This window comes from Lissotriton helveticus, chromosome 12, assembly GCF_964261635.1.
Source record: "Lissotriton helveticus chromosome 12, aLisHel1.1, whole genome shotgun sequence".
Taxonomy (NCBI): domain Eukaryota; kingdom Metazoa; phylum Chordata; class Amphibia; order Caudata; family Salamandridae; genus Lissotriton; species Lissotriton helveticus.
The window spans coordinates 553007897-553035220 of NC_136073.1; the positions used below are offsets into that span (position 1 = coordinate 553007897).

Consider the following 27324-nt stretch of genomic DNA (forward strand, 5'->3'; position numbering starts at 1 on the left):
CTCGGTTCTGTTCTGCGAAGTGCAAACGGAGACCGTGAGGATTGCTCCAGACCAGTGAGGAGTTTTTATTCATGAAGATTCAAAGCTGCCAAGGTTTCAGATGGCTGTGTGTGACATTTTCATAATTTCTTTACAAATATGATTTAAATTCCAATGATTATGCGTGACACTTTGTTACGAGCAAAATTAAGCAATGAAGACAAGGGAAATAGATAATTATCAGAAATTACACAAATAAACTCTGTCTCTTAGATAATCGTGCAACTGTTGTAAAGCACAAGAAATACAAGGGCGCTAACCTGCACATGCCAGGTCAGGAGGTCGAACACACACAAATGTTAGTCTTACTGTATTTAAAACTCAGCCAGCACCGGGAGGCAGCAGCAATTCCCAAGGCCCGGCTGCGGGCATACATTTTAATTAAATAAATACTTCCTGTCGCTGCTTGTGCTAACCAGATCCTCTTCAAGCAGCATCACGAAAGTCTGTGAGAGTCTGCCAACATAACACCTGACGTGTGAAAGCCCAGGATCCAGAGGCTTCATTAGAGCATGGAAGTATCTAGAAAGTTTGATGTGATTGATACTACCCACCATTCGTTCATCATGTTTCTCCAGTGGTAGAATGTGATGCCGCCAAAAGGTCACCGACACTGGGGTTGGCGCCAGTTCCTTGCTGGAATGCAGCAAGTCAGGGAAGGTGCATCCCCTGCACGGACGTTCTGCATGCCACGTCACTAGGGCAGTCACAGGCTGAGGAAGCCCACGAGGTGAGGTCTCAGCTGCTAATGCTGTCAACTGAGACCACTGTGACAAACGAAGTGCAGTGCTGGTGGTAGGCTGTAAAGCGTGCCTTAAGTTCTTTGCAAAGAAGCAAACCGTCCTTACCGCTGGTCTCTTCAGGATTCACGTTCCCCTTTAATTATCCTGATTTGCCCCGTCACTGCCACTCTCCGGTACATTGGCAACTGCTGGAGGTAGCTATCCTTGGGTACTTCGCCAGGGTGACAGTGAGTGGGTTCTAGTGCCTAGCTCCCCAGAAAGTGACTGACATTGTGACACAGTGCCGCAGGCGGTGGTGTGCTGCTCCGGGGACCAACAGGGGCACAAAGTCCATCATGTACCTGTCCTGTTCAGAGTCGGCTTGCCGCAGGAACCAGCTGTGCAAGCCCCGCTTCAGCTGCGCCAGCCTTCATCATTAGCTGCTGTAATGGCAGCTTTGATGTTTGCAATCATTTCCCTGCTTTACCATCCGTGCACAGGTGGTCAGACCATTAGTAAAGATGGTGAATAATGCATTTCAATGCCTTGATGTGGACCACCACATTAAGCTGCGTTACTCTAATGCCTGATGCATGGTACTTGGCAGGAGGACTGATGATTGTCACAATCATCATGATTAAAAAATTTGATTTATTGCACCCACGCAACGGTGCAAAGCTACAACCATAATCAAAGGTGAGAGCATAATATGGGCCTCCAGTCTAGAAGTAATCGGCGGCCGCTTAGTCACCAAAGAAACATACCTTACAGCATACATAGATAGTGGCCTGTGCATTGTGACAATTTCTCATGTTTTACCTGATTCACCTGAAGTGATAGGCTTACAAGATGTAGCTCTACATCTTCCCTTACTGTTCTGGAAAAGGCCTTTCTCAATGATTTTTGCTTTTTTGCGCTCTGAAAAAACAGAACGTGTAGGGGTGGGATATGTTCGATGCCTCATACAACCTTAAAAGTTGAGATTGTTATGTGGACTTCCTTACACTTTTGAGAACACTTGTGCCTAATACATGCCTTTGGTGCCTCGGTGGGCTCTGCAATTACAATCGCAATTGAAATGTCACACATCAGCAATCTTTAAAACTTGGCTGCAATGCCGCAGGTACGTAGGCACATTGTTTCAAGTGCTTGTTGGAAAATGCAGCCGGCTTTCTGGCAGCCTTGCTTCGTTTGTATCTTGGGGGTAATATTTTAAAACAGGTCTCTTCTGACAGTCATACTAGTGGTTGTTTTTGCCATGGCATTACTTCACAGCCCTTGCCTCAGCCTGAGGCTAGTGCAGTATGGTACTGCAGTATGGTGCCTGTCCGTGCGCGAGTCAGTGTCACACTTAGGCAGCTAAGATGGATTTGTGTGTTGTAACTATTCATGTTGGGGCTACTTCACATCCTGTTGGGTTGGGTCCCACGTGGACAGAGAGGCCCTGGAGTCCTGGTGCTCTCCTGATTGATTGCTGGCAGGGGTGGGGGGCAGTGTGGGCAAAGACTGGCAATCTTAGGGACGTCTCTTCAGCAGGCAGCAAACTTGTATTTCATAAAAGCGCATGGAAATGTGCAGATTAAGTATCAGGAGGTGTTTTAAATACTCCTTTTACCCCCACATACAGCATGGGGGTTTCCATACTGGTCATGATGTGTACCACAAGCCATGTCATGTGCTTAAACTGTGTTCCCAGCTGCTCTGTGTCTTAAAACACTCCTAATAGCTTTTGACAAAACACACTTCCAACCCGTAGGTTGGCAAAAACCTTTGATTTCTCTTTGCCGGCAAGAGGCTTAGGTATGTGTTTTTTAATGATGCTTGGCCACCGGAGTTACTTTGTATCAAGGTGATTCTACGTTGCCAGCACTGCGCCCTGTGTATTGCGGTGCAGTTTCTATGCCCTGCAGGTGTTCGACTTCAAGGATGGCATGGCTTGGAAATGGCTAAATTGGCCTCTGTGGAAAAGAAAGACAACAAGCTCAACAAATGACCATCTACTATACAATGAGAGGCCATACTGTGCCATTCCATGTCTCAGTGCCCTTCCATTACTGGTGTTTTAAGATCTTCAAGTTTCTTCTTGCTCAAATGGGTGTAATTTCTGATATTTATATTGTTTGATTGTCTTCCTTTCATAATTTTGCTCGCAAGAAAGAGTCACTCATAATCGTTTAAATGTCACTCATAATTACACTGAAATTATGAGAATGTCACACATGGCAATCTAAAACCTTGGCAGCTATGCCCGCAGCAGCCCGTGTTCCAGCCTCCAGGGGCCCCTTCAGTGCTGTAGCACACAGGTAGCACTACACTGTCTCGCCGGCATTGGTTGCATCATGAGTTGCCTCATAACAGTCCTGCCTCATAAATTAAATGGTGCGTGCCACGTGCAGTGGGTGCAGGTGACCTGAGCTTCCAGGCCCAGCAGCAAGGGGGTTGAACGCAACTGCCTTGAGGCCAGAGACCATTTACAGATTTACATACCTTTATACACTGGTTACAGAGGCTTAGTGTTTTTCTGGTTCCAGTACCCCCGGGGCCCCACCTCTACCTATTCCTTGCATTTAAAATTATCAGTCATGTATCATTCAGGCAGCCCTAGAACACAATTAAAAGTACTTTCTATTTATATTTGTTGTTCAAAGTATGCACAGATAAGTGCTGAAAGCTTTAGGTGACTGCTTATTTTTGCTCCGTCTGGGACATCAAAATAATGAGCTGGCAACCCTAATCATAAGACTGGAAGTTTGTTGCAGGATCAGCATACTATTTATTTCCTCCACCCTCGATCCCTGATTAACGCCATAATAGCAATAGTTTAACTTATATCTGAAAACCCTACGCCGCCATCAATAACATGCTGAGTTACTTAATGAGTCTGGGAATGCACCCTGCATCAGACAACTCACTCCTAATTCTCGCCTTTCACTTTTACGTTAACCCTGCACTTACAGCAATCACAATGCACTCCCACTGATCACAATGCACTCACACCATTCACCCGCTCACCCTGCACTCACAGTGATAACTCTGCACTCACAATGCACTTGCCCTGTTCACCCTGCATTCCCACGAGCACACTACTTACCCTGCCCTCAAGTCACGCTTCACTCACCTGTCCCCCTCAATGCTCAGTCTGCAAGCTCATTTAAAAAAGCCTATCACTAACCATGCATTCTTTCATCCCACTCTGCACTTACATCCACACCCAAATTCATATGGTTACCTCACTCACCCTGTCGTCACTCCTCTTACCCTACTCACACTGTTGCATTGCTCACTGTGAACTCACATGGGCACTCCTGTCACCCACACAGCGCAGAGGGTTAATGTGCCTGCTACAAAGAACGTGTACCATGCAGATCACAGAACTGAGTGAGAGTAAACTATGAGTAGTGCTATAAAAAAAATTAAATGTTTTCAGAAAGGTGCTATAGAGAGATGAGGTGCATTGTTTGTGAATGGTAGTGAGGGAATTCATGGAAAAGGAGGAGGGAGGACGTGCCAAAAAAGACTGTCAAATGCCATCCAGAGACTTTTTGAGGCATGGGCAAAGTGGGCTCTGGCCCAGGGCCCCAGACTTTCAGCAGCCCCCTGATAAAACCAGCTCTGTTCTGTAGAGCCTTGCCCTGATGGCATTAAATGATTCTTGAACAGATTGTTTTAAATGCAACTTTCCTTCACTTTTTTTCAATACTGGTGATGTGTGTCTATTACAGACATTTTGTAGAGGATTGTTTTGTTTCATGCAAAATCCATAAAATTTTCTTTTGGATCAAATCAGGACCTCACACATATGAGAAATGGGAGAGCATCACAGACATTATTTGCAATAATAGGCTGCTGTGTTACAATATTGAAAACACGCACCACTATCCCTGATTATTACACATAAACATATTAAGAATTTGGACTAGTGTGTTTGTGCACTGTTTGTGACTCACCCAAAGATAGCATGAAAGAGCTGAAATAGGATCATAATTTCAACACTGTTCTTACTGGGGTCCCCAAAATATGTTTGGCAATTGCCCCCTAATATCCTTAAGATGTTCCTAGTGCCATCTGAGAATATGATGGCCCTAATTACCAAATGGGCTGGCACGTCTAGGTCCATGGAAAAGATATTTTGTGCATAAAGTTCAGCAAAAAAAAAGAAAAGCAAAGGTGCAGAATATTTCAACTCTGCATAAGTGTTTCTGTGGTGGTGCTCAAATAAAAGGGGAATTTGTTTGACTAGATAGGTTTGATTTATGTATGCTGCTGCTTGCTGTACTTGTTATTGTTGTACAAGTCATTTTGAAATATTTGCACCTTCATGCACAAGCACAGACCAAAAGGTCATTGGTTGACTAAAGTGGTTTGATTTTTGTATGTTGCTGCCTGCAATTCTTGTTACTGTTTTGCTAGTTACTTTGAAATATTTGACACTTCAAAAAGAGAATTGCTAGTTTAAACTGGTTTGATTATTGTATGGTGCTGTGGTTGTTATTGTTTACCAGTTGCTTTGAAATATATGTGCCTTGATGCACACACTAAACGGGGAATTGTTTGACTTACCTGGCTTAATTTTTGCATACTGCTGGACTTGTTTTTATCATGCACTTTGAATGTATTTTCATTTTGATGCAAGAAAGACAGTTATTTGTTTTACTAATCATGCTTGATTTTTGTTTATTGCTGGCATGGTGATTAATTTATTGTGCACTTTGAAAGTATTTGCTCTTTTCTTTTGCTTTACCAACTACAGTTTGTATAGATTGTCATTAGATATGCTTTGTTTTTATTCTACCTGCAGTGTTATTTATGGTGTTGCTAGCACATGTCTGCAATCTGTGTGCCTTAAATCTTTTGTCAATTCTATTTCAGACCCTTCATAGTTATTCTTCAGCCTTAGGCAATTCCTGAGACAATAGGACCGCTCTTTGGCATTGTTCTGATTGCTTCCGTTCCTGAGACAATAGGATTGCTCCTTGGCATTGTTATGATGGCTGCAGTTCCCGAGACAATAGGATCGCTCCTTGGCATTGTTCTGATTACTACCTCAATTAAATAATCTCCTTTTGACATTATTGTTACAAATTGGTACCTTTTATGTTAAGAGGGTTTCCCACTTTCTAATTAGAACTTTGAGAAAGACTATATAGAGGCCGAAAAAGCGCTTTGACGCCTCATCTGGGCTATATAAATGCAAAATACAATTTCATTTCAATGTTGGAGGTTTCAAATCAAAATATGCCAGATTTTTCGGTGGTGGGGCAAAGTGGTAGGTGGCTGGCCGGGCCGCTGTGGGGGGCCCCCTCCCTGTGTTTTGCAGGGGGGCCCCCACAAGTTTTGTTACGCCACTGTCGGGTGCTTAGACTACCATTCAACCATATTCTATACTTATCCTTTCCACTAATAGATTGAATTTAACCAATCCTGACTCCATACTCCAAAGTAAGGAAACTTCGCCGAGAAAATAATCATATCAGCAAATAAAGCTGCAGCGGCGGAATCTGTATTGACACACGTGTTTATTCCTCAGTTTCTTTGGTAAGTGCTTGATAAGGCCTTTGGCAAATAAATTTCCTAGGGAACTGAGAGTATGTTTTTAATTATACGACACTCGAAAAAAAAAATTTGTTTCTTAGATGGTAACTTGAAACTGAATACAGAAATCGGTGGCCCCTCTGTAAGACGTGAAGTGGAAATAGTTTTGGATATTAAGGTAATTTAACACCTGAGAGTTGTAGTGCACTGAGAGGATCTCTCCAACTTTGGAGTGAGAGTATAATAGGCATTCCTTTTTTATTCGTTTAAGGAAAGAACTCTCTCTGATGCGAGCAGCAGGATTGAGCTGGCACATTTGAAACCAAGGGTTCATGGTGTGAAAAAACCTTTCTGTAATATTGAACAAATTCATCCTACTTAAAACCTATAGCTGAGGTATGTGTTTAAGAGTATATGTTCGGAGGAGCCAAGATGGCGACCTGAACGGACGTGTTGATTCCCGGCTCCGCGAGCCTGTGCACCCAGCACCGACATCCTGCCTTTTATCCTGACTTTTGACCGCTGCGTGGCGATGCTATGACCGCGCTGCTTCTACCTGTGATCTTCCGAGGTCCCTGCGTGCCGTACTGGGAGAGTTATCGTCGTGCTGCCTGGACGACCGCCGTAGACCTGGCTCTGGGACCCGTTTGCCTCCTCTCCGCCGGCGGTCACTGACCCGGCAACGGCCTGCTGCACCCGAGGTGCGCCGGTGCGCTCATCCACGTTGCTGTCACACGGGGGAATCTGACGGGCCCTTTACCACCCGAGTGCCTCGCTCCATAAGGACGACTCGTCGTGCAGCCGTTTACCCGCTGTGGCTACCTTCCCTGGGTGGCACTGCGACTCTTCGCAGCCGCTCCATCTTAGTGGTCGCCCCTGTGCTCGCCTTCGCCTAGATACGGAGCGGCAGTGGCATCCCCCGTGCGGCGCTCCAAGGCCGTGTATTGTGCTTGCAGCGGCGACCCGGAGTGCGCTCACTTGAAACCGCGCTCGCCCCCTTCTCCGTGTACACATCCTGGGGCGGAAGCAATGGCGGCTGCCTTCCCTGGGATGGTGAGGGCTGTCTCGTGTTGCGACTATACCACCCTGCCCGTTGGCGAGCCGGCTACTGCACCTAGAGAACCATTCCCTACTGTGGAGCTGGAGTGCCTGCAATCGATACCAACATACGGGGCCATCCTGGCCGAACTTGCCGGGCTCCGCCGTGTTTGGCGTGCCTTCTTCGGTGAACTGGGTGAGCGGCTCGACGGTATCCCTCTCTTGAATCGGGGGAGTTCGACCACCTATCAGGACTGTACTGGCTCGCTTTTGTCTGTCTCTGTTGGGGACGCCGGGATGCGGAATGAGCGCGGGGAGGTGTTGACTTTCCCTGTTTGCCGTGATGCCTGTGAACGGCCGTCCAACTGCTTCAGTGGCGCTACAATGTTTCCCCTTTTGTCGGGGTCTGAGACTTTGTCTATGGAGAGGTTAGTGTTTCAAACTTTGACTTTGCTAACATCGGTCCCCTTTGAACCTGCAGCTTTGCAAACATTTTATTTCTGGCGACGGATTGGATGTCTCTTCATGAGTTCGGGGGTGATTATCCTGTGTGCCTGCAGCTCGGCAAGTGACTGGTGGTGCCCATTTTGTCTCTGCCTCCTTTCTTTTCATCGGTGGTGGCCATTTTGTCCTCCGGCTTTGTTTGAGTTGGACCTCCCCCGGAGGCCATGTTTGAAGAAACGCTGGGCTGAGGGAATCTTCATCAATGCTCGTTATGGACTGGCTGACAGAGACTCGACTCGGACTGCTCTTCTGATATGTTCCTTGTAATTCTGTGTGCCTACTGTGCCAAATTGTCTGAGTCGCGCTGCTTCTTTCTTCCTTTGTTTATGTTCCCCCGAACTGCATAATATTGCGCTGCTTTTATCTCTTGGCTGGCGTAGACCTGAATGGAGCTGATATCCTGGTACATTTGTACGCGCTATTTGCAATGGCCCTTTTCCATTTTAGGTCGCAATGGATGTGTCCGATTTTTGATCCTTTCTCACGGGGTGGATGTTTTGGCGGGCTGGGGGTCTGGGGGTGAGTATTGTTGTTCGTGATATTGAAATTTGTGTTGATCGGCTGGCGGGGACCCGGACTGTAACGCTATTTCGGTATACTTAGGGGCGCTATTTGTGATATCCCTTTTCACATATGGTTATAATGACTGTCTTCTTTTTGACCTTGTGTAAGGGGCGGAAGTTTTGTGCGGGCGGTGGAGTCCGGGAATCGGTGATTGTGGCCCTCCTCCGGGGTTAGGTGTTTCATGGGAGTTTTAGATTAGGTTGTTCTTTTCTTGCTCCCTATATCTTCGGTGTTATGATATTTTTCTCCTTTTCTTTTCTTATTCTCTTATTCTATATTTCGGGTTTATTGGGCGACAGACACACTGCAGGGGGGGGGGTAGGCCGTAGCCTCTGCATGCTTGTAGGGTGGGGGGTTGGGGGTTGGGTTTTTTGGTTTCTTCTGTTTCTATGGTGCCTTGTTTTTCTTCTTTCTTTTAGTTCTTCTTTTCTTTCTACCTTGGGCCCATGTCGATGTTGCTGGTGGGCGGGTGGCGGTAGTTATTTGTTACGATATTGGCTCTGATACCCTTGCTGCACAGTTTCTGGGCCGCCATGCCGCCGGAGGGGACTTGAGACTGGGCAGCTGGCTATGTGTGATTCTGTGGCTATTGTTATATCACGCCTACATGGACCCTTTTTTCTTAGTTTATAGTTGCTATCTTCAATTAAAACGGAACAGTTGGACTTTAATAGTTGCTACAGAAAACTTTTAAAATTAACCTTCAATGCTCCTGAGGCGCGATAGCACGTGATTTACAGTGTACCTCCTGACTGCTCGATTATTGGTATTGCTGTGCTATTGCGTCACCATGTTGCATGCGCTCATGCTCAAACGATATTTGTGGCCGGCCTGAGGGTTGTAGGCCTGTATTTGTACTTTTTTATATGCACCAATAAAGGTTTTCTGGAAAAAAAAAAAAAAGAGTATATGTTCGATATTGGTAACAATCCAATAAACTCCGTATAGAGTGAGTGTTATAATTGCCTCTTATAGAGATAATACACATTTGTTATCGTAGGGAATATAAGTGAAAACGTCCCTATAAGATTGTTCTCTCACATTTAGTTCTTATTAAGTGGAACTGATAATGCTAGAATGACTAGTTATAAATAATGTATACCAGAATGGTCTAATGTTAATAGATAAGGCAAACTGCCATTTATGTCAAAAAGATGTTTTTAGTGTTGTAAATACTGCCTACTGACCACTAGTGACTATATGTTCTATCGATTAATAGTTATAAATTGTCATTGGATCTGTTAAGTAATTATTTGTTCTCTGTCATTTGGAAATTGTCCTGATGAAGGTGTAAGAATCTGTATATACACCGAAACGCTGCGTCGACAACTCTTTTCTCACATAACGCCACCTGTATCATAAAAATTATTTCTATCTTTTGTGATGTATTTTAATGATTTGTTTTTAACTATGTTTTTTTAAATTTATTGTGAAGCCAATATTGACTGCATATGTATTGTGTTTTTAATAAAAGGAACAAATGTATTTTTGACATAAGGAACGAATATCTTTATTTCATCATATAATATAGTTTTGCTCACAGTGGTGTATTATTTCAGTATGGCAGTGGTATTATGTTTGTTGTATAGATCATTGGTTCTACTTGCTTTTTAACTGTGGTTAGTTTTGGGACAGTGTATTTTTCTGGTCTAGACTACCATTCATACACTGTTAAATAAAACTTAGGGTTCGATTCTGAATGGCGCGGCGTGAGATGCGATAAATCTCACAACCAACACTGAGATGTTTGGAGTTTCTTGGTTGTGATAACTATTAACTATTCTGAGTTTGCCCTGAAAATGGGACTTAACACGCAGACCTTGTTGCTTAGCGCAACAAAATCTGCATGTCCTGCTACTTATTAGGCATTCTGTACCCATTATATTCCACAAGTTGGACCAGCCAAAATTTAACAGGGGTATAAACTTTATCATACAAACTTTATCGTACTTGGCAATTACTGGGCTACTGCCTTTTTCCACATAATGTAGATTTGCCTGAGACTGCGTTTCTGAGAGCAGGTATTTGCTAGGGTCTTGACTTCAGCAGGCAGAAAAACGTACTCTGACTGTGATATGTCTATTGGAACTGCTATCCCACCCCCAAGAGTGCGTTCCAGGAGTGCACATAGAATAATCTGGCGTTCTTGCAGTTGAAGCAAAGAAATGCCAGGTTGTTGAAATCCAAAATGGCGCACTGAACTACAGATTGGAAAAGTGATTTCTACACAAGGGCCGCGGCTGAGGTCGCTGACGTGAGATCAGTGAGTGGCTCTTTCACACTTAGGTTGGAAAGACAGGCAGTTATTGTAACTTCTATTGTTTGTTCTGCATGCCTTGGGTGGGGGTGACACTCGTGGCTTATGCAATACAACCCATAAGGAATCGTGAACTTGTTCTCTTAATTTTTGTGGTACCAGAGGGGCTGAATTGTAACGAATGGGACATTCTTAGGTCTCGGCCTGCGTAGGCTGCGCTTGTGCAGTCTCGCCGGCGAGATCTTATGTTTTAGAGTGTGGGGCTTGAACCCGCCCCTCTTCTCCATTGGCTGGCTTCCTAAACGGAGGCCAGCCATTGGAGAAGAGGGGGGTCTGTCCGTTTAAGCCCTGTCTTTTTGGGATTCGGGGGCGTGTTTATTCATGTTCTTTCTCTCCTCTTCCCATTGGCTGGAATTTTACATTCCATCCAATGGGAAGAGGAGAGAAAGAAAACACACCCCCGAATCCGAAAATGACGCTGCGTTTCTCGGAGGCATTTCTGTTTCACCTCAGAGAAACATGGGGGTGTTCGACTGCCCTCCTGACGGCTTGTTTACTTTTCTCTACCACGCTCCGCAGGTTGCCTCGCTTGCTCTGCCCTCTTTCCCCTCTCATCATGCCCACCATTCATCTCTCTCGTTCACAGCGCAGAGCCACTTGTTTAGCTCTTAGCTGCTCCCTGAGGCCAGCACTTTCTTCTATTCAAAATATACACTTTTCTGCCCGCAGCCTGGGCCATCATCGCGACGATAAGAGTAGCGTCCCGGCTGGTGTTGATGACATTTTAACAGCGCGCGATGCATCCTGCAGTCGCGTGCGTCATCGTTCTCTGCAGTATTTTGACAATCTCCGCCCCTCATTCTTTCTGTGTGACAGCCACTGCCGGTTGAGACAACGGCCGGTGCCAGGGACATGGGAACGGTGGATTACGAGAGCTTGCCGCTGCCTGTGACTCAGATGATCTTCCAGGCCACCTCCCACTGACGCGCCCAGACTCTCTAACTACAGGCGCCCATGGCTTCCCTCCTGATGAGAGGCTGCCGCAAGCCCCCCGTCCTTAAGCTCCCACAGGTACTTGGTCAGGGAAGCTGCTAATGGTAAGGAGCAAAATGGTAAGGGAAGATATGACCTTGTCTGCCCGTCGTGTGTACCCGCCCACGCAGGCCCTCAGTAGTTGGACGTGGAAGGAAGCTTACATATATCGGATCCTTGGAGGAAAATGCTAAATGGCGAGATAGAAGTAAAGAGTACACCGATGTGGCAGTTTGAGAGGCACAAGGAACAGGGCCAAGGGCAGGAGCAAAGAGCACGTTTAAAGACATAAAGTCAGAGGTTAAGGTGAAGGGTTACGATGACACGGGTAAATGTAAATACGAAGGGGACAGATGACAGATATGGTGCCTTCCATCAAGGCTAAGAGTAAGCAATATATCTCTAGCCCATGATTGCTGTGACAAGGAGGATGCACCTGGGCAGAGAGCAACGGCCTGGAGAAGTGTGATAAAAGTTGTGCGAATACAGTGTGACCTGCTTTCATTGTTTAGTTAACTTTCCGGGAGCGTGGGAAGGTACATACGCCACGGGCTTTCTTGCTGAGTGCTAGCATGGGCGTGACACTGTGCCCTGGGTGCGATTGACCTGGAGGTACCTTCCTGCTTTTTACTCCCCCTGTCCTCCCAACTAATCAAGTGATCTAATACCTCAGGCGATGAGCCAGGTGAAGCTGCCATTCAGCCATCCCTTTCTGTTCTCCACTTACAAACCTGGTCCCGTGGAGCTGCCCCCCTTACAGCAGGATCAGACCATGCCGGGATCTCGAAGATGGTCGAGCACACCTAGAGTTTATCTCAAAGGTTCCTTGTTCCATAGTTCGAAATTCAGCTATATTTCAGTTTTGTGTGCAAACACCTTTACAATAATCTTTGTCCATGAGGTAGTAAAGGCGATGCAGTTGATCTCGTTAGCCTATTTATTGCTCATATATCTGTTACCATAGTACAGTAACACCAGTCAAAGGGGCTCCTGGGGCTGGATAAAAATAATTTTTGTAGTGGAGTTTGACAGTGCCATAACCTAGTTAAAAATAAGTCACGTTGTGATTGTTTTTCTGCCCTCTGTTCCCTCGTTGCGATTGTTTTTCTGCCCTCTGTTCCCTCGTTGTGATCGTTTTTCTGCCCTCTGTTCCCTCGTTGTGATCGGTTTTTTTGCCCTCTGTTCCATCGTTGTGATCGTTTTTTCTGCCCTCTGTTCCCTGTGTGTGGCTCTCTGTGTGTGTGTGTCTCTGTGTGTGTGTGTCTCTGTGTGTGTGTGTGTCTATGTGTGTGTGTGTGTGTGTGTGGCACTCTGTGTGTGTGTGTCTGTGTGTGTGTGTGTGTGGCTCTCTGTGTGTGTGTGGCTCTCTGTGTGTGTGGCTCTGTGTGTGTGTGTGTGGCTGTGTGTGTGTGGGGGGCTCTGTGTATGTGTGTGGGGGGGCTCTGTGTGTGTGTGTGGGGGGGGGCTCTCTGTGTGTGTGTGGGGCTCTGTGTGTGTGTGGGGCTCTGTCTGTGTGTATGTGGCTGTGTCTGGCTCAGTCTGTGTGTGTGTGGCTCTGTCTGTGTGTGTGTGGGGCTCTGTCAGTGTGTGTGTGGGGCTCTGTCTGTGTGTGTGGAGGGCTCTGTCTGTGTGTGTGGGGCTCTGTCTGTGTGTGTGTGGCTCTGTCTGTGTGTGTGTGTGTGTGTGTGTGGCTCTGTCTGTGTGTGTGTGGCTCTGTCTGTGTGTGTGTGGCTCTGTCTGTGTGTGTGTGTGTGGCTCTGTCTGTGTGTGTGTGTGGCTCTGTCTGTGTGTGTGTGTTGGGCTCTGTGTGTGTGTTGGGCTCTGTGTGTGTGCTGGGCTCTGTGTGGGTAGCTTTTTTTGTAGGTGGGTCTGTGTGAGGATGGCTCTGTGTGTGTGTGGGTGGCTCTATGTGAATGACTCTGTGTGGGTGGCTCTGTGTAGGTGGCTCTGTATGTGTGTGTGGGTGGCTTTGTGTGTGTGGCTCTGTGTGTGGGTGCAAATGCAATAGGCCTGGCATTTGCGAGAGATTAAGCTATTGGCATTGTAAATGACAATGCCATTTATTTATATGTTTTAAAAACAAAAACATAAATTAAAAATAATGTCATGAGCAATGCCAATAGCTCTAACTTTAACAATGCTGAGACCATTGCATTGTAAATGCTTGTTAATTGCTCAAGTGATCCACTGAGATGTTGTCACTGTTAGTGTACACATTCTGTGAATGCACGTCAATGTGTTCTTTGTCTTTTGAACATATTTTTATCAATCTGGATGCTATCCTTTCTAATCCTGTTTTTGTCTCTTTTGATAACAAAAGGGCATGTTTATAAGGGCAGTGCGCCACTGTAGTGTCACTTTTTACGACGCTCCCGTGGGGCAATGCCCTGCTCCATATTTACACTTTGCGTGGCTTAACGCTGCTTTGAAAATAATGCCCCCTTTCACGCAGGTATCTGCGTGAAAGGGACGTCCAATGGGTGTTGCTGTGGACGTTTTACCACAACACTCATTGCTTATTTACGCTGCCCCAGATTTACAAGTATCTGTAAATCTTATGTAGCGTCAAAAACTAATGCCACTGAATAGCAGGCGTTACATTGTCGCAACAAGGAGATGTTTTATTTTTTTTGCTCTTAGTATGCAGCACACATAGAAAGAACAAATTGCTCTTAAAGATTGTTTACGTGCAGGAAGGTGTCCCTTCTTGCACATAAACAATCCTTCCCTGCAACACAGACTTCCTTGCATGGTGCAAGTTTGTCTGTGTTGCAGGAAATGATTGTTTATGTTTATGCTCCACTCTAATATAACTTTCCATTACTACTAGTGTGCTTGCATTCATACTGAGGGCTCCTCTGATATGATAGCAGCAGAAAAACTGTACATTTGTTTTTCCTTAATATGGTGTTTTTTTCTGTTTTGTTACACCAATTCGTAAAGGATGCTGAGAATTGGAGCACTCAAATGCAGAGTAGCAAAGGATTGGGACTTCCAGAAAGTTACGTGCAATCGTACATGTATTTGTAGATCATGATGAAGTAGCCACGCATGTAAAGCATGAATGAACCTGGCCTCATGAGTGTCTGATTGATGTACATCAGTAGTACAATACAAATACAGATGTTGTACATTATGGCATCTATAAGCATAGAGTGGTAAGGAAGATTGACAGCTGAGCGCGGTTTAGTATTTAAGGCATTGAAGGAGGTATATCTGTACAATACAGAAAGATATACTCTACACAATTATTATTTTAACTCACATATCATTTATCAGTTGTACTTATATTCAGCAAAGTACAAATGGTGCGAATCAATCTAAAAGTTAAGAATGTGGTGTAAAGCAATAAGTACAGGGCAAATATTCCTTTTCACACTGTTTGTAATTTTAGGTTGACCTTATAAGGGTGCCCAGGAAAATACCAATATTGCCTGTTAAATAGTTTTAAATAATAAACAACATCAAGGGACTAAGGAACATATAGGTGTAATTTAGTGAAACCTTCAAAAGAGAAATGATTGAGAGTAATCCAATAACTCTAGCTTTTCTTTTTTGAGAGTCCCAAAAAGTAAGCAAGTTCAGACAGTGTACTCCATCTCAAAGCAGAGGAACGTGTAGTTTCAAAGTTCTGCGCTCTCTCCTAAGATAAATGAATTTGCCTATCTGTTCCTGTCTGAATTTGGCCTGGCAGATTGTCCTTGTGGTAATGTAACAGGGACAATTTGCATAGATATGATAGCTACTGCCCTAGCATGCATTCTGCATGGTGCCCAGCTGCAGTATATGTATTCTGATCCTTTATTCCATAGGAAATACAGTGGCTTCAAGATGGTCTCTCTGGGCCTGATTAAGTGTTTGAGGTGCAGCGCTGGGTCCGCTTCGCTACTGCACCAACGCCAAACCCACGGTCGGGTTATCTGCCACATTGCAAGTATTTCTCATGTCTGACGGCCTTTTTTTAACATTCCCACAGCGGTGCCCTGAAAAGGGGCACCGCAATAGAAACACCAAAAACAGTTCCTGCCAGGCCTGGACTGTAAAGTTCATGCCATGCAGGAACTTGGTTGCGTGCATACAGGGAGGCACAACTACAGGGGGCACATGTTGTGCCTCCCTGCATGCATCCACATGGCATGTGGCACCAGGGGGCTAGTTGTTTCCTCTCCACTACAGTTTTATGAAAACCATGGCGGAGAGGAAACTTGTAATATGCTTGGAGGGACCACAGCAGTCCTGCCAAGCATATTGTGGCCTCCTGACCTCGGCAACGCTGCCAGGGATCAGCGGTTCCCTGGCGGCTGTGGCAGGGCAATGGTGATCTGACCACTCTAACTGTAACAGGGCGGTCAGAAGACAGCCGCTGTCACGCCTCCACAAGTTTGGTGGGCCATAGACCGCCAGACTCGTAATAGAGCCCTATGTAGTCATTCTCAAACAGTGAAAAGGTCAATCAACTTGCTTCTGGATCCCCCATGTTTCTGCATTTCCATCCCGGGTAAGCTGGTATATTTGATACTACAGCAAACCGAGCCAGAGCTATTGTGAGTTCCACCCAATCAACGGACTGAAGAAAAAAACTACATTTCTGAGCACGATGAATTAGAAACTTACAAACTGAACAATCCCATGTATCTGCTGAAAAAAAATTAGAAACTTTGTTAGTGGGAAATGTCTACTACCAAGGCTAACTTGTGAGTTGAGTTTCAGGTATAGCAGGCAGCACCCGCGTAGCTAGGGGGGGGGCGAGGGGGGCGGTCCGCCCCAGGCGGCACTATTTACAGGGCGGCTGCCACGTGGCACTAATGACCCATGATGACGGCCTTTATAATTTATTTGGGGACACTGACAGACTGTCAGTGTCCCCAAATGAATTATAAAGGCCGCCGTCATGGGTCATCAGTGCCCCTACAGTGACAGATGTACAGTGCACCCCCACACACACTTGCGGCTGTTACTTGTGCAAAAAACGCGAGACGGGCGCAGTCCGCTGCGGCCCTCACGTAATGCGTTTCAGGCGGGAAACAGTGGATTGGCTGGGTGCGGCTGAGACGACGGCGCTGCCCCTCTGCAGCCAGTGATCGAGTTGCCGAGGCCGGGAGGCCTAACTGTTTGTTCATTGCGATGATGGGGCCAGCGAGATGGAAGCGGATGGCTGCAGAGTCAGACCCTGGTGAGGCATCCTGCTCTGCGATGGGAGATCCGGAGCGGTTGCGGAGGCAGTGCCGCTGCCTAGCCAGTAAGGTGAGTGAGGCTAAGGGACATGCCCGTAGTGGGGCCCCAGGGATCTGGCGTCAGTGCCTGTGTGCGGCTGAGCGCCTGGAAGATAGTGGCAAATTACTAGCACTGAAATCCAGCCTACTGTTAAGAGCCGCACTACCGGCTGGTGGTGCAGCGGCTCTGGATCAGTACTGTACTGCCTGCCTGGCTGCCCGCACGGGCCTGGATTGCCGGGGGAGGGGGAGGGGGGACTGTGCTGTGCTGTGCTGTGAACACACGGGTGCCGCAGCGGCGACGTATCCCCGGGGGTGAGAAGGTGCAGTGATTTGCGACATGCATAGAAGTGTGGGAAAGTGTGTGTCTGAGGCCTTCTACCCGAGGATGCATATTTTTTGCCTGCCGTCTGAGTGTGCATGTGGGCAGACTCTCGCTACGCTGCAGGGTCTGCACTCAGCGCATGCTGCAGATGCGTTTTCAGTATCCTGCCAAGTTCCAACAGACTTGGGCCCCCAGGAAATGCTGCCGCCAGCCGAGCTTCACTGTGCCCACTAACCTCAACACCAGGACATTTCAGGGCAGCCCTGGGAATCAGGCCACTCAAAGTTGTTAAACTTTGAGCAGTGGCGTAACAAAACTTGTGGGGGCCCCCCTGCAAAACACAGGGAGGGGGCCCCCCACAGCGGCCCGGCCAGCCACCTACCACTTTGCCCCACCACCGAAAAATCTGGCATATTTTGATTTGAAACCTCCAACATTGAAATGAAATTGTATTTTGCATTTATATAGCCCAGATGAGGCGTCAAAGCGCTTTTTCGGCCTCTATATAGTCTTTCTCAAAGTTCTAATTAGAAAGTGGGAAACCCTCTTAACATAAAAGGTACCAATTTGTAACAATAATGTCAAAAGGAGATTATTTAATTGAGGTAGTAATCAGAACAATGCCAAGGAGCGATCCTATTGTCTCGGGAACTGCAGCCATCATAACAATGCCAAGGAGCAATCCTATTGTCTCAGGAACGGAAGCAATCAGAACAATGCCAAAGAGCGGTCCTATTGTCTCAGGAATTGCCTAAGGCTGAAGAATAACTATGAAGGGTCTGAAATAGAATTGACAAAAGATTTAAGGCACACAGATTGCAGACATGTGCTAGCAACACCATAAATAACACTGCAGGTAGAATAAAAACAAAGCATATCTAATGACAATCTATACAAACTGTAGTTGGTAAAGCAAAAGAAAAGAGCAAATACTTTCAAAGTGCACAATAAATTAATCACCATGCCAGCAATAAACAAAAATCAAGCATGATTAGTAAAACAAATAACTGTCTTTCTTGCATCAAAATGAAAATACATTCAAAGTGCATGATAAAAACAAGTCCAGCAGTATGCAAAAATTAAGCCAGGTAAGTCAAACAATTCCCCGTTTAGTGTGTGCATCAAGGCACATATATTTCAAAGCAACTGGTAAACAATAACAACCACAGCACCATACAATAATCAAACCAGTTTAAACTAGCAATTCTCTTTTTGAAGTGTCAAATATTTCAAAGTAACTAGCAAAACAGTAACAAGAATTGCAGGCAGCAACATACAAAAATCAAACCACTTTAGTCAACCAATGACCTTTTGGTCTGTGCTTGTGCATGAAGGTGCAAATATTTCAAAATGACTTGTACAACAATAACAAGTACAGCAAGCAGCAGCATACATAAATCAAACCTATCTAGTCAAACAAATTCCCCTTTTATTTGAGCACCACCACAGAAACACTTATGCAGAGTTGAAATATTCTGCACCTTTGCTTTTCTTTTTTTTTGCTGAACTTTATGCACAAAATATCTTTTCCATGGACCTAGACGTGCCAGCCCATTTGGTAATTAGGGCCATCATATTCTCAGATGGCACTAGGAACATCTTAAGGATATTAGGGGGCAATTGCCAAACATATTTTGGGGACCCCAGTAAGAACAGTGTTGAAATTATGATCCTATTTCAGCTCTTTCATGCTATCTTTGGGTGAGTCACAAACAGTGCACAAACACACTAGTCCAAATTCTTAATATGTTTATGTGTAATAATCAGGGATAGTGGTGCGTGTTTTCAATATTGTAACACAGCAGCCTATTATTGCAAATAATGTCTGTGATGCTCTCCCATTTCTCATATGTGTGAGGTCCTGATTTGATCCAAAAGAAAATTTTATGGATTTTGCATGAAACAAAACAATCCTCTACAAAATGTCTGTAATAGACACACATCACCAGTATTGAAAAAAAGTGAAGGAAAGTTGCATTTAAAACAATCTGTTCAAGAATCATTTAATGCCATCAGGGCAAGGCTCTACAGAACAGAGCTGGTTTTATCAGGGGGCTGCTGAAAGTCTGGGGCCCTGGGCCAGAGCCCACTTTGCCCATGCCTCAAAAAGTCTCTGGATGGCATTTGACAGTCTTTTTTGGCACGTCCTCCCTCCTCCTTTTCCATGAATTCCCTCACTACCATTCACAAACAATGCACCTCATCTCTCTATAGCACCTTTCTGAAAACATTTAATTTTTTTTATAGCACTACTCATAGTTTACTCTCACTCAGTTCTGTGATCTGCATGGTACACGTTCTTTGTAGCAGGCACATTAACCCTCTGCGCTGTGTGGGTGACAGGAGTGCCCATGTGAGTTCACAGTGAGCAATGCAACAGTGTGAGTAGGGTAAGAGGAGTGACGACAGGGTGAGTGAGGTAACCATATGAATTTGGGTGTGGATGTAAGTGCAGAGTGGGATGAAAGAATGCATGGTTAGTGATAGGCTTTTTTAAATGAGCTTGCAGACTGAGCATTGAGGGGGACAGGTGAGTGAAGCGTGACTTGAGGGCAGGGTAAGTAGTGTGCTCGTGGGAATGCAGGGTGAACAGGGCAAGTGCATTGTGAGTGCAGAGTTATCACTGTGAGTGCAGGGTGAGCGGGTGAATGGTGTGAGTGCATTGTGATCAGTGGGAGTGCATTGTGATTGCTGTAAGTGCAGGGTTAACGTAAAAGTGAAAGGCGAGAATTAGGAGTGAGTTGTCTGATGCAGGGTGCATTCCCAGACTCATTAAGTAACTCAGCATGTTATTGATGGCGGCGTAGGGTTTTCAGATATAAGTTAAACTATTGCTATTATGGCGTTAATCAGGGATCGAGGGTGGAGGAAATAAATAGTATGCTGATCCTGCAACAAACTTCCAGTCTTATGATTAGGGTTGCCAGCTCATTATTTTGATGTCCCAGACGGAGCAAAAATAAGCAGTCACCTAAAGCTTTCAGCACTTATCTGTGCATACTTTGAACAACAAATATAAATAGAAAGTACTTTTAATTGTGTTCTAGGGCTGCCTGAATGATACATGACTGATAATTTTAAATGCAAGGAATAGGTAGAGGTGGGGCCCCGGGGGTACTGGAACCAGAAAAACACTAAGCCTCTGTAACCAGTGTATAAAGGTATGTAAATCTGTAAATGGTCTCTGGCCTCAAGGCAGTTGCGTTCAACCCCCTTGCTGCTGGGCCTGGAAGCTCAGGTCACCTGCACCCACTGCACGTGGCACGCACCATTTAATTTATGAGGCAGGACTGTTATGAGGCAACTCATGATGCAACCAATGCCGGCGAGACAGTGTAGTGCTACCTGTGTGCTACAGCACTGAAGGGGCCCCTGGAGGCTGGAACACGGGCTGCTGCGGGCATAGCTGCCAAGGTTTTAGATTGCCATGTGTGACATTCTCATAATTTCAGTGTAATTATGAGTGACATTTAAACGATTATGAGTGACTCTTTCTTGCGAGCAAAATTATGAAAGGAAGACAATCAAACAATATAAATATCAGAAATTACACCCATTTGAGCAAGAAGAAACTTGAAGATCTTAAAACACCAGTAATGGAAGGGCACTGAGACATGGAATGGCACAGTATGGCCTCTCATTGTATAGTAGATGGTCATTTGTTGAGCTTGTTGTCTTTCTTTTCCACAGAGGCCAATTTAGCCATTTCCAAGCCATGCCATCCTTGAAGTCGAACACCTGCAGGGCATAGAAACTGCACCGCAATACACAGGGCGCAGTGCTGGCAACGTAGAATCACCTTGATACAAAGTAACTCCGGTGGCCAAGCATCATTAAAAAACACATACCTAAGCCTCTTGCCGGCAAAGAGAAATCAAAGGTTTTTGCCAACCTACGGGTTGGAAGTGTGTTTTGTCAAAAGCTATTAGGAGTGTTTTAAGACACAGAGCAGCTGGGAACACAGTTTAAGCACATGACATGGCTTGTGGTACACATCATGACCAGTATGGAAACCCCCATGCTGTATGTGGGGGTAAAAGGAGTATTTAAAACACCTCCTGATACTTAATCTGCACATTTCCATGCGCTTTTATGAAATACAAGTTTGCTGCCTGCTGAAGAGACGTCCCTAAGATTGCCAGTCTTTGCCCACACTGCCCCCCACCCCTGCCAGCAATCAATCAGGAGAGCACCAGGACTCCAGGGCCTCTCTGTCCACGTGGGACCCAACCCAACAGGATGTGAAGTAGCCCCAACATGAATAGTTACAACACACAAATCCATCTTAGCTGCCTAAGTGTGACACTGACTCGCGCACGGACAGGCACCATACTGCAGTACCATACTGCACTAGCCTCAGGCTGAGGCAAGGGCTGTGAAGTAATGCCATGGCAAAAACAACCACTAGTATGACTGTCAGAAGAGACCTGTTTTAAAATATTACCCCCAAGATACAAACGAAGCAAGGCTGCCAGAAAGCCGGCTGCATTTTCCAACAAGCACTTGAAACAATGTGCCTACGTACCTGCGGCATTGCAGCCAAGTTTTAAAGATTGCTGATGTGTGACATTTCAATTGCGATTGTAATTGCAGAGCCCACCGAGGCACCAAAGGCATGTATTAGGCACAAGTGTTCTCAAAAGTGTAAGGAAGTCCACATAACAATCTCAACTTTTAAGGTTGTATGAGGCATCGAACATATCCCACCCCTACACGTTCTGTTTTTTCAGAGCGCAAAAAAGCAAAAATCATTGAGAAAGGCCTTTTCCAGAACAGTAAGGGAAGATGTAGAGCTACATCTTGTAAGCCTATCACTTCAGGTGAATCAGGTAAAACATGAGAAATTGTCACAATGCACAGGCCACTATCTATGTATGCTGTAAGGTATGTTTCTTTGGTGACTAAGCGGCCGCCGATTACTTCTAGACTGGAGGCCCATATTATGCTCTCACCTTTGATTATGGTTGTAGCTTTGCACCGTTGCGTGGGTGCAATAAATCAAATTTTTTAATCATGATGATTGTGACAATCATCAGTCCTCCTGCCAAGTACCATGCATCAGGCATTAGAGTAACGCAGCTTAATGTGGTGGTCCACATCAAGGCATTGAAATGCATTATTCACCATCTTTACTAATGGTCTGACCACCTGTGCACGGATGGTAAAGCAGGGAAATGATTGCAAACATCAAAGCTGCCATTACAGCAGCTAATGATGAAGGCTGGCGCAGCTGAAGCGGGGCTTGCACAGCTGGTTCCTGCGGCAAGCCGACTCTGAACAGGACAGGTACATGATGGACTTTGTGCCCCTGTTGGTCCCCGGAGCAGCACACCACCGCCTGCGGCACTGTGTCACAATGTCAGTCACTTTCTGGGGAGCTAGGCACTAGAACCCACTCACTGTCACCCTGGCGAAGTACCCAAGGATAGCTACCTCCAGCAGTTGCCAATGTACCGGAGAGTGGCAGTGACGGGGCAAATCAGGATAATTAAAGGGGAACGTGAATCCTGAAGAGACCAGCGGTAAGGACGGTTTGCTTCTTTGCAAAGAACTTAAGGCACGCTTTACAGCCTACCACCAGCACTGCACTTCGTTTGTCACAGTGGTCTCAGTTGACAGCATTAGCAGCTGAGACCTCACCTCGTGGGCTTCCTCAGCCTGTGACTGCCCTAGTGACGTGGCATGCAGAACGTCCGTGCAGGGGATGCACCTTCCCTGACTTGCTGCATTCCAGCAAGGAACTGGCGCCAACCCCAGTGTCGGTGACCTTTTGGCGGCATCACATTCTACCACTGGAGAAACATGATGAACGAATGGTGGGTAGTATCAATCACATCAAACTTTCTAGATACTTCCATGCTCTAATGAAGCCTCTGGATCCTGGGCTTTCACACGTCAGGTGTTATGTTGGCAGACTCTCACAGACTTTCGTGATGCTGCTTGAAGAGGATCTGGTTAGCACAAGCAGCGACAGGAAGTATTTATTTAATTAAAATGTATGCCCGCAGCCGGGCCTTGGGAATTGCTGCTGCCTCCCGGTGCTGGCTGAGTTTTAAATACAGTAAGACTAACATTTGTGTGTGTTCGACCTCCTGACCTGGCATGTGCAGGTTAGCGCCCTTGTATTTCTTGTGCTTTACAACAGTTGCACGATTATCTAAGAGACAGAGTTTATTTGTGTAATTTCTGATAATTATCTATTTCCCTTGTCTTCATTGCTTAATTTTGCTCGTAACAAAGTGTCACGCATAATCATTGGAATTTAAATCATATTTGTAAAGAAATTATGAAAATGTCACACACAGCCATCTGAAACCTTGGCAGCTTTGAATCTTCATGAATAAAAACTCCTCACTGGTCTGGAGCAATCCTCACGGTCTCCGTTTGCACTTCGCAGAACAGAACCGAGGCCTATATGACGTTTCACTTCACTTTTAATCCCGGCCGCCCGCCCCACCACGCATCCCATTCCAGCTCACCCTCTAACATGGACTCCTTGCTCCTCAGATGTGGATGCATGGACAGACTCACCTGCGGGTATAAATAAGTAAGTCATGGCCTGCGGGCTGCGGCCTGCGGCGTACAGCCCCTTTCAGTCATTTCTGGCATCTGTGATGCCTTGGCGCCTCGCCTCGCCTCACCAGTCACGCTTGCGGAATGCGCTTGATAATGGTCACCAGACCAGCCCCCACCTTAAGGGAGAATACTGCGCAGCCGCGGACACGGAGACATCAGCACGCGCTGCGCACCAATATGAAGAGGCCACAGCGAGGACCAGGTGCTGATGCAACGAACGACTGCCATGCACGGTAACCATTTTTGATTAGGAAATTCCTGACGATATGTAGTGTTTGCTGGCTCCCGGGGCCCCTGGAGCACCGGGGCCCCTGGGGCCGCGGGGCCCCCCCGCAACGCAGGGGCTGCGGGGGCCTGTGTTACGCCCCTGGCACCCGACCTTTCCACCACAGTGGTGTGCCTTACCCTCTCTGACTAAAGCTCCACATCAGGGCACAGTCTGAGATGCATTTAGTCTCAAGTTCCAGAGTGCACCCTCAAGTGCCGTCACTTCCCCCAGTAGCTCCTTCTAGGCACCACATGCTGTCTTAATTCAGGTAACCCTCCCCTACATTAAACAGAATTTATTCTTAGACTTTAATACCTTGCATAATATTTGAGTTGTGGACGTATTGTGATGTTGATAGAGGAGATTTTATTGTATACTTTACAAATCTATTATAATTTGGTATTTTACTAAGTGTGTTTTAGTTTAATGGACCACGGTTCCAATAAACTGAATTTGACTGACAGACAGCAAACTAAACATTCTGTTTCAAATGCTTCTTATAGCGCTTCTGTCTCTCTGAAATATTCCCTAAATCTGTCTGGGATGGTTCACCTGACAACTCACTTACCTTGGACATAAAAGTTATATTTTAGGGTGGGAGAGTTTAGACATTTTGCAAAGTTGGAGGTGACACTCACTTTGCTTCCAGCTTCTTCTGTTCTAAGGTGGGGTGTATACAGTTTATAGGTGGCAGTCATGGGAAATGCTAGGTTTCCAGCTGAGCTCAGTTTTGCCTCTGAAGGACACATTAAAAAAAATGCCTACATTGAAACCAGTTGATCTTTAAAGGTGTGTGTCCTGGGTGAAAACCCTGGCACTGCCTCCCCCACTAGTTGTGGCATTCACATCATTCAAACTATCCTTTATTCCCAAAAGTGGCATAGCTCATATGAAATAATTCACAACCCCGAGTTTGCTACATAATGTTTTAGATTAAACAGAAAGAATATTCAAGTTTTACACTGGTCTTTTTATCGTTTCTTCTTCACAGATTTGAGTGCTATGCCTCAGCATTTTTTTAAGTGCAGAGGGAGCACTTTCATGGGCTCGATGGCAGCAAAGAAGTACCACATTTTATTTTCGTCTTTTTGTTTCTTTCAGCAAAAATGCAAGCTTCTAGCATCGTTGCCAGATTTCCAAAGATCATGAATCTCACCTCACAGCAAGGAAAAAGGTAATAAAGATTTCACGATTATTTCTATTTGGTAGGAGTCATTATTTTTAAAGAATGTACATTCACCTTTCCTTGGACCTGAACTGGTAAACCTTTCCGAAGAGAACTTGACAGTTTTTGTGGGATGGGAGGGGACTCCCTATATTCCATTTGATATTTCACATAACAAAAATATCACATTCACTACATCAGCTAATTCTACATCGTCAAGTTAAGTGAAGTTTGGGATACTAAGGGCCTTATTACGTGTACGGCGGCGTGGTGGCCGTCCGACCACTGCGGCACCGTGCACCATATCTCGAGTGTGGCAGTCGGACCGCCACAGGACTGCTGCAGCTGCTGGGGATCAAGGATCCCTTGTCGGTAGCACAGCAGTCACAGGCTGAAATATGTAGGCGGTTGCTGTTGCGACACTGCCAAGCATATTTCGAGTTGTCGGTCCTCCTCCCTATTCGAGGTTGGTGGGAAGGCAACAAAGGGGGTCTAACAGGGCCCCCTTGTGCCTCCGGGCCTGGGGGTGAATGTGGGTGGGCACATGTGCCCTCCTCGATTTGCACCCCCAGTTCCTGCACGGTGTGGCATGTTTGCCACACCATGCAGAAGGCACTTTGAGAGCGGTGGTGTGCATGGTAGGCTCTCTTCTATGTGCCTATTAGACTGCCGCGGACAGGCCACTGTAGGACCACCTGCCAGACCTGGATTAAACTCCTGATCTGTAGGGCGGTTGCACCATGGGTTGCACCGTCCGCTGTAGGACCGCCAAGCTTTTAATAAGGCCCTTAATATATACACTTACTTAGTGACATCCACTAGTGCTATAGATGTATTCCACGATACGCCAGCATAATATTGGCATATGGCTGGAGTAACTCTGGGAAAAGTATTCACCAATAGCATACTGTTTTCGTCCCTGCATCAATCCCCAAAAAAGAACAAATATATTTTCATGTCAGTTTTTCACAAGGTGCTATGTCGAAATACAACCAAATAATATTAACATATGCATGCATAAAATGGTGGCGTAGAAAAGATGAGCAGTGTACAGCAGTGGTTCCCAAACTGGGGTCCGCGACACATTCCCAGAGGGTCCGCAGGCAGCAGTTTTAAAAGCAATGCAAAGTTCGTTGTATAAACAGCAGTTTTTGGGCAGCAATAAAAGTGTCAAGATATCTCCGGTGATTAATGTACCTGCTGGAGAGAGATGGGTGTGGTGCGCGAGGTCCGGGCCTCGCGCAGGATATAATTAATTAAGTAACGGGACACACACACAGGTTGGAGGGTACGCCGGAAAGACCCCGAGCGGTCTACCGCGCTTTTATTATATACCTCGGGCGTGCCCGTCCCGAGGGTGAAGGCGTGCGTGTGTGTGTGTTGATACAATGTTGTTGAGAGGCCGGGTGGCTCTCTACATCCCTCCTTCAATTTAGTTCATATCTAAACTGTCCATGCACATGGCTAAGGGGAAGTGCACACAAAGTCTCGGAGTCTTTGGCTAGGCCCAGGATTGGGCCGCAGGTGATATCTGTGGTTGTGCCGGACAGGAGATCCAACAGCCCCAGCCGGGGTTGTTTCGTCATCTCGGGAGGAAGAGGCATACCCAGGTGCTTCACTTTGGGGCCCGACAAGTTGACGCCTGTCTTCTCTTGGCTGGTCATGGCTCTGGAGGGGCACTGAGTTTTGGGCCCCCGTTCTTACATCGTCCTGACCACCTGAGCCGGCATCGATGGTTTCATCAGCGTCCCTGGGAACGCCATCCGACATCCCTATTCTTTTGAAGCAGGACACATTTCGTGTGACGGTCTGTTGGCCGAGACGGGCAGTCACCATTGTTCCCCGAATTTTCTCCACGATCCATCTTTCCGGTTCAAACGGGGTTCTGAATTTCCACCCAGGGTGCCGATCTTGTACCACTACGGTGTCTCCCTCCTGCAACCCGGGGTGTCTTGCATGTCTCCTTTCACTTGCTTTCTGGTTCGTGACAGTTCTCCGTGCCTGGATGGCGGCACCATCTCTCTCTTCCGGTGTCCACGTAGAGGACGCAGGGATGTTGCCCCTTGGTGCCCTTTTGAACAGGACATGT

General features: G+C 46.2%; 1 protein-coding gene across 2 annotated transcripts in view; it reads left to right on the plus strand.

The window, feature by feature from the left end:
- Positions 1-27324, plus strand: part of XAF1 (XIAP associated factor 1) — a 179237-nt gene that overhangs the window by 124725 nt on the left and 27188 nt on the right. For both annotated transcript variants that reach the window (XM_078671591.1, XM_078671592.1), the window contains exon 7: positions 25172-25244. In XM_078671591.1, coding sequence (XP_078527717.1) covers positions 25172-25219 — 48 coding nt within the window. In that variant the 3' untranslated portion in view covers positions 25220-25244. The remainder of the gene's footprint in view (positions 1-25171; positions 25245-27324) is intronic.